Source organism: Hippocampus zosterae, chromosome 19 (assembly GCF_025434085.1).
Source record: "Hippocampus zosterae strain Florida chromosome 19, ASM2543408v3, whole genome shotgun sequence".
Taxonomy (NCBI): domain Eukaryota; kingdom Metazoa; phylum Chordata; class Actinopteri; order Syngnathiformes; family Syngnathidae; genus Hippocampus; species Hippocampus zosterae.
Window position 1 is genome coordinate 528418 of NC_067469.1, and position 12366 is coordinate 540783.

The 12366-nt window shown below is 56.9% G+C and overlaps 1 protein-coding gene across 2 annotated transcripts; it reads left to right on the forward strand.

Moving 5' to 3' along the window:
- The first annotated feature begins 2875 nt into the window (after positions 1-2875).
- On the forward strand, positions 2876-10441 carry LOC127592351 (steroid hormone receptor ERR2-like). Of its 2 annotated transcripts, XM_052053044.1 has the most exons (7): positions 2876-3310; positions 5328-5755; positions 6427-6543; positions 7037-7147; positions 7253-7414; positions 8623-8892; positions 10041-10441. In XM_052053044.1, the coding sequence occupies exons 1-7, from the start codon at positions 3261-3263 to the stop codon at positions 10283-10285; spliced, it is 1383 nt and encodes a 460-aa protein (XP_051909004.1). In that variant the 5' UTR covers positions 2876-3260; the 3' UTR covers positions 10286-10441. The 2 variants fall into 2 exon arrangements, with proteins under 2 accessions (XP_051909004.1, XP_051909003.1); XM_052053043.1 differs by having other exon boundaries at positions 7037-7414.
- The last annotated feature ends 1925 nt before the right edge of the window (positions 10442-12366 follow it).

The following is a 12366-nucleotide window of genomic DNA, read 5'->3' on the forward strand; positions in this document are numbered from 1 at the left end:
GAGCGCATATGTGTTTCTTCCTAATTGCATTTGATGGATGACTGGCAGCTCTGACACCTCATTAGAGCAGATGAATGGAACGACACAATATTTATGTCTGGCGCAAGGACCACTTAGGCCGCCATCTATCAGCGGGATGATCTCGCTGATTGAAAAGCGCCGGCGCGTGTCATCTCAATGATTTGGAATTAGAAAGAAGGCAATTTAGAGCTTTCCGCAATGACGGCAAATTGCAAACATTAAATGCATAACCAGGGGGAAAATGAGGGCGAGGCGATCGCGGTGGAATTCGTGCGGGGCAAAAGGCGCGTGGGGGGGGGGGGGTGCGCAGTGAAGTCAAGTGGCTTCGCAAGGAGCATCCCAAAAGAGGCTTGAAGCGGCTTTGTTGGGCTCCCGATGAAAAGCGTTCCTTTGTGCCTTTCGTTTAGCAGAGGAGCTACAACACCCAAATATTTCAGATTATTTCATTAAAAAAAAAAAATTGGACCTTGGGAAAAAAAAATGCATGGCAATTGCAATATGTGGGGGGGGGGGGCGGTCATCTCCATTTTTGTACGTGATTGAAATGTGTATTTTCCTCATTTGACTGGCGCTCGGCTCCGAAATTGTGCGGCAGAACATTTTCTGGCATTTATTTATTTGCGCTGCATTCTCAAGAAAAGTTGGCTGCATTCTCGCAAGTGAACTGGAGTTAACCCTCCTCCAACTTCGCCAAAGCTTTTTTTTGCCCTCCCGGGACCAGCGCGCGCTAAAATCCAGCACTTGAGCTCACAGAGAAGCAACAAGCGCCCCTGAAGAATCGGGCTTTTACGTACAGACGCTAGCGCCAAAGCCTCCAGGAACGCCAGCCCGCTTCTTTTCCCAGGTAGCGAGAACTTCCCAAAGCCCGTGTTTGTTTTTGCCCCCCCCCCCCCTCCCCCCCACCCCCAAACACCATCATCCGACTCCCTCGCGGTCTTGAAAGCGTCGATCGAGCGAAGCCGTTCCCAGCGAGCGGACGTTCGCTAGCGTGATGACAAAGCGCGGCGAGATGCGCATTCCACGGAGAGCCTGCCGGTTGATCGGCAAACGGAACGGCAAGCAAACGCCGCCGACTTCGCCTCGCTTCGGCGCTCATCGTGCCTTGCGGCTCCCTTTCGCAGCCCGACGCTCGCGATCGCTCCGAGACGTGCGGCAAAATAAGGCCGGCGCGTTTTCCCCATCAGATGAACAGACAGAAAAGTTTAGTACTTCAGCCCATGGAGCTGATCATTGAAGAGCTCCCGGTAGCACCACCCCCCACCTCGTCCCGTCCGGTCATGGTGGGTGTGGAACAGTGCGGCCGCTCGCTCCGTCGGCAAACCGCAGTTGACGGCCGGCGGGCCCCTTTTGAAAGAATTCACACACTTGGGTGGTGTGAGCGAGCCCCCCCCCCCCAGCCCCCTCATATCGATCAGCCCACTTTGGCTGCCCTTGATTAGCCTCTCGCTACACCGCACACGTTTGCTGCGTGAAATCCAGACGGCGCTTGGTCACTCGGTCGAGCATGGAGGTGGGACTCGGTAGATTTGCTGTCGGACGCCACGAAGAGGGCGGCGCCCGAGTCCCGGCCGGACCCGAGAAAAGATTCCAAAAGATTCCATCAAAGGAGCGCAAGGAGCCAAATTCCCAAATGTGCGCGGCGCCGTTTGTCACGTCGGCTCCTTTCCTGCGCATCTCATTAGAAAAATCAACAGCTCGCCGCTATCGATCACGTCTGGGCGTCTTAATCAGATCAGCCAAATCTCCGCTCACCGGAAAGTCCGTTCGTGCCAAACTATTGATCAGGAATTTAATTGAATGCGCCGCTCCGTTTATTAATCAGCCCCCCCCTGTTTTTTTTTTTACTTCCTTTCTGTAGGTTTCCCGTCACTCTGATCCAAAGTGACAGCCAAAAGAAAACGGATCATTTGGGATTTATTTTCAAAAGTGTGCGTGCGTGTGTGTGCGTTTTCTGTCCTGGAGGCTTCTGGACTGCGATTGGTAACGAGTGCATGATGGCTTTTGTATTGATTGTGGGGGAGGGGGGCAGCTTGATGAAGTGGCTTTGAGGGGAGCGCGGGCTCGCTCAAATATGAGCACAAGGTGGCCTTAGCGTGTTGATTTTCTCATTTTCATTCCGCTTTGCCGTTGCGATCAATCGGCCCCCAAAGTTCCCTTTTGGGGGCCGGCGCACTACAAGAAGACGTGTGGACAAGAGCCACAAGTGGCCCTCTGCTGTCGCGCCCGCCGTCTCGCCTTGCTTTTCATTCTTCTTTTCGCAGGGCCCGCCGCAGAGTCCGAAATTGACGGCGGCGCTTCGCCTCCTGCGGCCGTCTCGGTCCCAGACTGGACATTGGGGGTGCGAATTGCGGCACGCAGCTCCCAAACATACGTGAGTATGTAATATATATGTAATGTGTGTTTCTGTAGGTCTGTTGATATTTGCTCTTTTGTGGAGTGCTTTCCAAATCCCCCCCCCTCGCTCTTCCTACTTAAGGGTGCGATGGCTTGCGGAGGAGAAGGCGGATGCGATGAAAGCCTTGAGCCGCGCGTAAGCCGGCGCTGAGCCCGCAAAGCGCCATAAACAGTGGGTGCGCTTTCCAGCGGACGTGCCTCTCGTAAACGCCTGGCGCACCCCCAACGGCCCCCTCCGGGCCACTCTCCATCCATCCACGCGTGCGCCTTTCCAAAAGAAGTGCGGCCTTTGCGTGGATGATGCGGAGAAGGCCGGCGCGGTGGAAGGTGAGACGCCAAGTCCTTCGAGCGTGCGCTGGGGTGCGTCGTTGACCTCCGCATGCGGCGCCGCCCCAAAACGACAATAGTGCAGCTTGCAAATGTTTGTTGTTGTTTTTCTTCTTCTTTAGGACGCTCGCTGGGTCTGAGCCGAGGCCTTCCCCCTCCTCGCTGCTTTCTCATTGGTCGGCCTCCTCCGGCGCCAGCCAATAGCGGGCGCTCCATCCGCGGCCGAGCACGCCCCTCCTCGCTTAAAGCAGCCCCCGCGTCTGCAATGGAGACTTGCGCTCTCATTGTCTCCCCGCGGCCGTCTCGGCGTCCCTCGGCTTGTCGCCCTCGTCGTCTTCCCGCCGGGTTGCCTCGGAGGAGTTTGTCGGAGGGGCGGGGGGAGGGCGGTGTCGGCCGAGACCCCGGCGACATCCTGACGTGATGGCGGGACTTGGGAACTGATCTCCACCACGTGACGCCTTCTTTTTTTTTTTTTAATTGCCTGATCCTGCATCATCGGGAATGCTTGCCGTGGACTGATGGACGTTTCCGAAGTGTGCATCCCCGAGCCGCTCTGCTACCATAGCCAGTAAGTGCTCGCCTTTTCCTTTTTCATTTTCATTTTCATTTTTTTTCCAAGCACGAGTTCATTCCTAAACTGTTGCCAACCCAGCAAGTGTGGCCCGGGACGCTCGGCAAAGGCCCGCCGCAGATGTCCCGCGCCGCACTCGGAAAAGGTCAAGTCGGAGCCCCCCCCCCCCAACCCTCTTATTATTCCTTTTTTTCAGAAGGGCTGTGTTTATTTCCAAACAATTCACAGCCCTCCCTCCCTCCCCAAAAATCCTGAAATGTTATTCTTAACAATCCATATCCATCAATAGAAAATGTAACTGTGATCGTATCATTGATGTCACTTTTCTACAGTGACCCCCCCCCATTCCATTTTCACTTAAAACGGGGTCGATTTGCTCCGCAATGTGAAAAAAGGGCTCAAACGAATTTGCTTGCTTGTCATTGCGCGTCCCAAGGCAAGAAAAAGCAGATTGGGCCAAAGCGCAGGACGGGCAGCCGCAGTCAAATGAAATAACGGGTCCATTTTTTTCCTTCCCCAAAGAGGAAAAGAGCCGAATGCCGAGACGAGATGGATGAATGCGTGCGTGCGCGCCTCAAAGTTGAGGAGCTCTCATCTGATGATATCCGCACACTTGCGCCTAAATTGCAAGTGGTGCAGCCCGCGCGCACCTTCTTTTTGGGGCCCAAAGTCGCTCCGAGTCGACGTTTTCATCCGGGCTCCCGTGGAGCAAGCGCGCGTCCGGCGCTCCGGCCCGTCGGCCGGCACGCCGAGCCGCTTTCCCGTCTCTCTGCGGCGCGCGTTATCGCCGACTTGCCGGATGTCGCGCGCTTCCTCGTGTCAGAAAAGTTTTCCTCCGTAGACCCAACTCCGCCTCCCAATGATCCGCGGTGATCGATCCTCGCCGCGTCCTCCGACCTTTGACCTACCACGGGACCCCCGCGCCTCCGATGATTTTGCCCTTTTTGATCGCTCTCCTGCAGGAAACACATCGGCGATCGTCGTGTTGACTCGTGCGCACTCCACGAAAAATAACGCCAAGAACGAGCTCGCGTGACTCGACGCCCGTCCCGTCGCTCGGTGAACCGAATAACAGCGAGCGACGGGAACCAAAAATCCAACTTTTTTCAGGCTTAGAGAAGAATTTTGGAACTTTCTAGGCTGCCAAAATATGAGGAAGGAGAAATATTTCATCCTTGGTCAATGTCTTTGCGTTGATCCACAAGATCATGCTAAAAAAAAAAAAAACAAGTCCGAGCGGCCTTGCTATTTGTTTGATTTTCTGCATGACGGGACCACCGCATTCGCCGGTAACATTGCGACGTTTTGCTCCCTAACTGAGGAATTTCTTTTCAAAATGGCCACTTTGTTCGCGAGTGTGAACGGCCGATTCAAAAGGACATTGCGCTCCAACGAGTGAATGATGCAACTTTGTCTTTCGCCCATCAGGAATTTTTTTTTTTCTCGTAACGTCGCCGACGACGACGGCGACGAAGACGTTTGAAGGTTATGCTTCCGGGCGCTCATTGGAATGCAAACGAAGACCAGAGCGGATCGATGGCCATCTCTGTTTATTTATGAAATCAATTTGCAAACTGTCCCTCGCGAGCCCCCCCCTCACCCCCACCTTTTATTTCCCAATGACGGCTGAAGTCGACATGCCTGGTTCGTCGTGGGCAAGCGAGGGGTGTGTTTGACTTTGCGGGGAGAGCAGCGACTTGCTGGAGGTGCGCGCCACCGCCGCCCCCCCCCCCCGTTTGCACTTTTTCCCCTTGGTCACTGCAAATGTCAAACACATTTTGTTGTTGTTGTTTTCATGTTGTTAAATCACGGGGTCAAGGGTTAAGAGTGGAAAAAAGTTGTCTAACAATGGGAATGCGTCAAGAGAATCTAAACCTCGGGGGGGGGGGGGGGCAGCTCGTCCAGACCGGGGTCCCGCGTTGTACGCAGGGGCGTGCCCGTCGCAGGTTTTGACAGTAGGAGACGTGTAGCATTTTTGCTTTTTTTTTTTCTTGCTTTTTTCTCGGCCGTCCAGTCTGCTGAGCGGGCTGCCCTCGGAGGAGCGCCGCCTGTCGTCCAGCTGCGCTTCCTACGTGAAAACGGAGCCGTCCAGCCCGTCCTCGTCGTCCCTGGTGGACACGGGCAGCCGCCACAGTTCCGGCGGCAACTCGGACGCCGGCGGCGGCTACGCGCACGCCGGCGCGGGAGCGCGTCGCCACGCCCTGGACAACGCGGGCCTGTGCGGGGCGGGCGGCGGCGGCGGCGGCGGCGGCTCCTGCCTGCGGCTCTACGGCGACGACCGCTCGGCGGGCCTGGCGGACGAGTCGGCCATCAAATGCGAGTACGTGCTGGGCGCCGTCCCCAAGCGGCTGTGCCTGGTGTGCGGCGACGTGGCCTCGGGCTACCACTACGGCGTGGCCTCCTGCGAGGCCTGCAAAGCCTTCTTCAAAAGGACCATACAAGGTAGGCCGCCTTCCCGCGCCTTTTTCTCGTCGCCTTTCTGCCTTCATTCATTTCTTTTCGTGCGACGTCGCCGTATTCCACCTTTTTGACCCCCCCCCCCCTTTGGACTATTCCAGTTTCACGTTCCTCAAATATGTTCTTCCGAATGTGCTCGGAGCGAGAGCAGACAAAAAGCCATCATCAAAGTCAACAAATGCGGCGGCTTTGTGTGAAAAGGGAGCCGCCTCCTTTAGGGAGACGACGCTCCTCTCGCGTTGGGAAAAAAGCGCATTTCATAATAATCATAATCATACATTTGATTTAGAAGCGCCTTTCGAGACGCCCAAGGACACTTTGCAATAAGAAAAAAGACCAAACAATGCAGGTTGAGCACCCGTTGACTTTCAATCTCTATTTGAAGCGGGCGGCCAAGCATCCGAGCGAGTGCCGCGTGACTTTGCGGCGGAAGGACGCCCCCGAAAGGCGTCCGTCCTTTGTCCTACGGCCGCTCAATAACAATCGGTGTCGGGTGAGCGCAATTAAGTCGACGGTGTTTCGGCGGGGAGGGGCCGGGGGGGCAATTAGGACCTCCAGAGTGGCGAGCGACGACCTGGCACGGGGCGATGAAACCGGGAAGCCGAGTCCCGAGTTTGCCGATTGCCGCTCCTCTTCCGTCTGCTTTTCTCCTTTAGGCAATATCGAGTACAGCTGCCCGGCCGCCAACGAGTGCGAGATCACCAAACGGAGACGCAAGTCGTGCCAAGCGTGTCGCTTCATGAAGTGTCTCAAAGTGGGCATGTTGAAGGAAGGTGAGCGCCACTCGCACCGCGCCATCCCCCCCGTTTGCGTCGGGCAATTCTCACCGGCTCTTGCGCAATCCCCTTTGCCTCGCCGCAATTCCCTTCAACGGCAAGCCGGCGTTTGCTGTCGTTTGTTTTTTGAGCCGCCTGTCGGATTCCAAAGAACCGCAAGTCTATTCGGTTGGCTTTATCGATCGCGCCAAGGTGTGCGACAGCCACGGCGCGCCAGGAGAGCGGCGGCTGGAGGCGGGACAGCGGGCCCCTTCGCCGGCTCGTCTGCATTTAGCTTGAAATGATGTCGGCGTGTTTGCCGGGGACGAGGAGCTCCCTGGCGGGCGCGCCTCCTAATTAGGTTAGTGGATAGTCGCCGTCAGGAAATTGAAAGCGCATCCTCATCGCCTTCCTTTTGCCTGGCGGGGGAATCCAAAAGGAATCCAGACGGCTCGCCATTCCGTTTGAGCAGGGGGGGGCATCTCTCCAACTCGCTTGCCGTCTTTTGCAGGCGTACGTTTGGACAGGGTGAGAGGAGGTCGGCAGAAATACAAGCGAAGATTGGAGGCGGAGAACGCCGGCTACCTGGCCCTGAGCGTCCCGCCCCCGGCCAAAAAGCCTCGTACGTTTCTTTTTCCCGCCTTGTCGAGGTCGCCAGAGACCGTCTCCGAAGCCCACAGCAAGCATTTGGAACCCGGACGGACGTTTTCTTCCTCTCCGTCCGCAGTGACCAAGATGGTGTCGCATCTGTTGCTGGTGGAGCCCGAGAAAATCTACGCCATGCCCGACCCCAGCGTGCCCGACGGCGACGTCAAGGCCTTGACCACCTTGTGCGACCTGGCCGATCGCGAGCTGGTGGTCATCATCGGTTGGGCCAAACACATCCCAGGTAGCGCCCTGACAAAAGCATCCCACATACTCGTGCGGTCATTCATATCAGTAAAAGGTCATTCATATCACTGGCGCCCCGTGGGCTCAGAAAATAGCAGAGGGGGTGGAGTGTGGGGGGGGGGTCGTTTCGCTGAAATGACGCAATCTGACAATTGCACACAGAGCGCCAGGATCATTCTTATCGGCTACTCATTTGCACCTCAGGGAAAAGCCAGCCAGCCCCATGTTCTAAAATGGAATCAATACAGAACAGCTGAGGCTTTTGATCGGTGGGGGCGGTTTGGGCCGGAGGGGGGGGGGGGGCGGCTTCGTCGGCGCAGTGTCTTCCATTCTGACGGCAGACTTAAGGAAAGCAATCCTCTTTCTTCCTTAAGCGGACTACCCGGGGGCCCGCGGCCAAATTGATTTCTTCGGCGAGGAGAGCGGGGTCGGGGGGGGGCGACCGCGCTTGTGGATGACCGGTCGCGTGCGACGGCGTTCCTCCCATTGAGACCGAAGCTTTGCCCTCAAATGAGCCGCAGCGGAAGCCCCCCGTTGAGCTCATGGACGGCAACGTTCAGGATTCAGGAGGCGCAATTTGCGCAATTTCGTGGCCTTTCCGTAATTTCCATCAAAGCGTCAATCACTCCCAGTGATTTTGTTTTTTGACTTGGGTCGCAGTCTAAGGCAATTAATTGTCCACTTTACCCCCACCTAGCCCCCAAAAAGTGGTGCCTGCCTGGAATATACCCCGGCGGCTTTTCCGCGGCTCAACAACGAGGCACTCTAAATCATGTCGTTTCGGAAGATATCTCTGAATTGACTTGACGGGGTCTTGCAATCGCCGCTCAAATTGGCCTTTCGGGACTCGAGTGTTCAAATTCCCAATTACGGCCCGCGGGACAGTATTGACACGAAGCGAGCCCCCCCTCCCCCTGACGTGAGCCCCTCCCTCTCAGCGAGCCGAGCAGCGGATGTCCTCCATCGGCTGTCCGTTTGTCCGAGGAGAGGCTGTGGATCGATGGCCCTTTGGCATTCGCCGGCCTGATTACAATCCGCCCGCCGCTCAATGACGAGCGAGTGGCCGCGACAAAAGAAGCGTTGAAGCCGCAATCAAGCGTGCGATCAAATGACCGAAGCGCTACGTGCGTAGAGCACCGGTGTGAAACTGCGGGCAGTGTTTTCACCTCGCCGTCTCCCCCCCCCCCCCCCCCCCCCCCCCCGCAGGCTTCTCCGGCCTGTCGCTGGCCGACCAGATGAGCCTCCTGCAGAGCGCCTGGATGGAGATCCTGGTGCTGAGCATCGCCTTCCGCTCGCTGGCCTGCGACGAGGAGATCGTCTACGCCGAGGACTACGCGGTGGACGAGGAGCGGGCCCGCGGCTCGGGTCTGCTGGACCTGCACGTGGCCATCCTGCCCCTGGTGCGGCGCTTCAAGAAGCTGCGCGTGGACAAGGAGGAGTTTGTCACCCTCAAGGCCATCGCCTTGGCCAACTCGGGTCAGTCCGCTTTTCTTTGCTTCTTGACGACTGCGCTCGCGCCTCCGCGGGTGTCCGTCCGAAACCGAAAAACCAAAACCAAAAGCCCGTCTGCTGCTTTTTTTGCACTCCAATCGGAATTCCTCACGAGGGGTCCTCATCGGTTGACCTTTTTCTGCGCCCAACTTGGCGTCGTTTTCCCAGCTGCGACCGTTAGCATCTTTCTCTGAGCAACGGTGATCCTCCTGCCAGGATGCCGGTGTTAGCATAGCATCGGATGGCGTTCCCTTGGTTTTCGGCTCTGCGGGGAAAGCTTCCGCTGAGGCCCCCTTTGTGCGACCGTTTGTTCTCATTTGAAGTAGTCGCTGACTACGCGGCGAGACGACCATTAGCATGTGGGGTGAGCATTCGATGACGAGCTGCCTCAGCGTCTTTAGCTGGGCGGGAACGCCGTCCATGTCTCGCTCACCGTTAGCATTCGATCCTTTCCTATTAGTTGTCCTGTGAAGGCAGCGTGGGAGCCGCTGGGAACGGGAGACGCGCCAGAGAGGAAGCCAGAGTTGGGTGGCGGCCGTCACGGCCATCCATTTGCTCATTAGCGGCTTATCGACGAAAGAGCACTGACAGATTAGCGGGAGATTGTTTCTTCCAAGCTAGCTTTGCATGCCAGGCCATCCTCCTTCCGGGCGCACGCACGCCAACGAACGGGGATCACGTGAGTCTTCGCGCGAAGGTTTCCGCGGCGACGCACGCGCGGTCCACTCAGCCTAGTTAATTTCCCAAGATAGAAACGCAATTTACGCAGAAGGCAACTGGTAAGAGAGACTAAATCAGTCAGTTAGGAAGATAATTAGCCTTATCCGTTGCGCCGAGGCCCTCCCACCCCCTGTCGTTGACTGCACAAATGCTACAAATGGTCCCCAAACATTGTTTTTGGCAGCGCGAAAAGGGGGCCACCTTCGTATTTGGCCGTCATTCGGCCGAAGCGCGCGCTAGCCAACGGTGCCGCCGAATAGGCCTTCATTTAAGGGGCCGTGCCGACGGCCATTTTGCCGCCGAGCTCAGGGGCGCCCGACACGCCGCCCGCCGACGGCTCGCCTCGTATCATGTCAGTCGGCATGCGTCAAGCCCGTGTCCCTCTGCCCCCCCCCGCCCCCGCACCTCTCCAGACTCCACGCACATCGAGAACGTCGAGGCCGTGCAGAGGCTGCGGGATTCCCTCCACGAGGCCCTGCAGGACTTGGCGGGCTGCCGGCGCCCGGAGGACCCGCGGCGGGCGGGCAAGCTGCTGATGACGCTGCCCCTCCTGCGGCAGACGGCCAGCAAGGCGCTGCAGCACTTCTACGGCGTCAAGATGCAGGGCAAGGTGCCCATGCACAAACTCTTCCTGGAAATGCTGGAGGCCAAGGCTTGACGGCGGGTGGGGCGGGGCCGGGGGCGGAGCCTACGCCTCCGACGCGCGGCCGGGCCGGCCGGCCGGCCTTCAACGTGTTTGGCCCACTGAAAAAGCTTTGAGTGAAGACTGACCTGGTAGCTGTGCAATAAAGACGCTTCTGGTCTTATGACCACATGTCAAATGTTCTCCCTCCTTTGCTTTTTTTTGCTGTTTTTTTTTTTCCTTTCTTTTCTACTTGCACTTAGAATTTGCAATTTGCTTGAATCCAAAAAGTGGCCACCTTCCTCTTTGGCTTTGGGGATTCATTTGTGCTCTCTCTCTGGCTCTCTTGCTCTCTTTCCTTGTCACTCTTTGACTCTTTCTGTCTTTTTGACTCTCTTTTTTTGGGGGCGCTTTCAAGACGAACCAACCAAATTGAGTCTGAGTCAAAATGAGTCTGGCGCTTCTCCCTTTTGTCTGCGCCGGCCATTTTTCAGCGGGCCCCTCCGAGGATAGGTTGCGAACAGTCAGTCGTAGCTCCGACCACTCGAACCGCCGGCCGATGGGTCAGCATCGATGCGCCGCCACTGGAAATTGAGGGAGCTTGTGATTTATGGCTTCCGCAGACATGCTGAATCGACTTTTTTGGGGTTGTTTTTTTTTTCTCTGCGCTCCTCCCAAGCTCAAGGGCAGGTCGGGGTCCCTTTTCCCAAGATGCGTGATGATGGACAGGCCTGGTGCGGAAGGATCCGCACGGTCCGTCGTGCGATCTCATTGCGGCGGTCGGAACGCTCGGTGGGGATTTGGAGTCGTGCGCAGAAGCGGTCGAAAGCCGCGTCTCCGGGACAGGAAGTCCTTTCTTGAATCGGGTAGCGTAGCCGGAGCCGCTTCGACGGACGTCTCTCGTTTGCGGCTGAGGGGGAAGCCGCCCGCTGGGCTTTTTTTTTTTCGTCCTTGTTGATGCCAAGATCGATAGCCCCTTTGAACGAGGGCGGCGTGCGTAAATAGAGACGCCGGATATCTTGAGCGGCGATGGCCTCTGACCGGCGCGGCGGCATTTGATCGAGTCTCACGTTGACGCCTGCCAATACGCGGGCTCCCCTGTCGGTGGGACGTCAGCGGGCGCCGCCCCGGGGCTCGACCCGGGATTTGGAGTCGCGGCCAGAGTTGCTCAAATCGCTCGATTGCATCTCGTTGCACCTTGGCGGGCTCGCGCTGACGAGTGTTTCGCAAGGTCAGCGAGGCCCCGTTCAGCATCTTCGTCTTGTTCCTTTGCTTTGTTGCGCTCGGAAAGAACGGCCTCCGTTCATTCATCTGATGATCGAGGCTCATTTGGACAAATCAGGGTGATGAATCCACGGGAGCACGCCATTCGGTTCAAATTGTTTTTCAGCGGCGGCCGAGCGCGTGCAGTCGAGTCGGGCCGTTTTGTCTTTCAGACAAAGACGCTCGGAAAAGTGGCTTCTTCGTTTTTTTTCTTTGGATTTTGGCCATCGTGCGGTCCGCTTGCTTCAGCAAATCGGACGGAAACGCTCTCTCTTCTCGGACGAGCGTCGGAGGTGGTCCACGGAGGCAACTTGGAGCGGTTGAAAGCACGCAAATACGCCGCCAACAAGAGTACCGTCAAACGATATTCCGGAAGCAAAGTCTGGGGTGGGGCGGGGCCCGAGGTGCCGATCGATCCGCATCACTTTTCTCCTCACCGGGTTATGGGAAAATTGATTTGGCAAACAAAGCATTTGGGAAGCCGCGCGTGGACATGTTGGGGATCCATTAGCCGCCATTGAGCAATCGGTTGAACATGGGATTTTCATCGCAGAGAAAACGCAGTGTCCTCAATAGCGTGAGCCGGGGCGCTAGCTACCATTTCTGATGTCTTTGTTCTTGCTCGGGAAGCGTTCCCAAAAGCGCTGACCGACATTTTGCCGTCTGCGGGTGGAGGTTCACTTTCAATCTCTTGGCAAATATTCACGGGAGCAGGGCGCGCCAACTCTTTTATTCCTTGGCGTCCTTTTTAGTCTTTGATTGTCATTCGCTTCTTGTCGCGAGCCTCTTTGATTGGATGCCCTCCCTATTTTTGCCCTAGACCTCGCATGCGGCGTTGGGCTGTGCTCCACCCA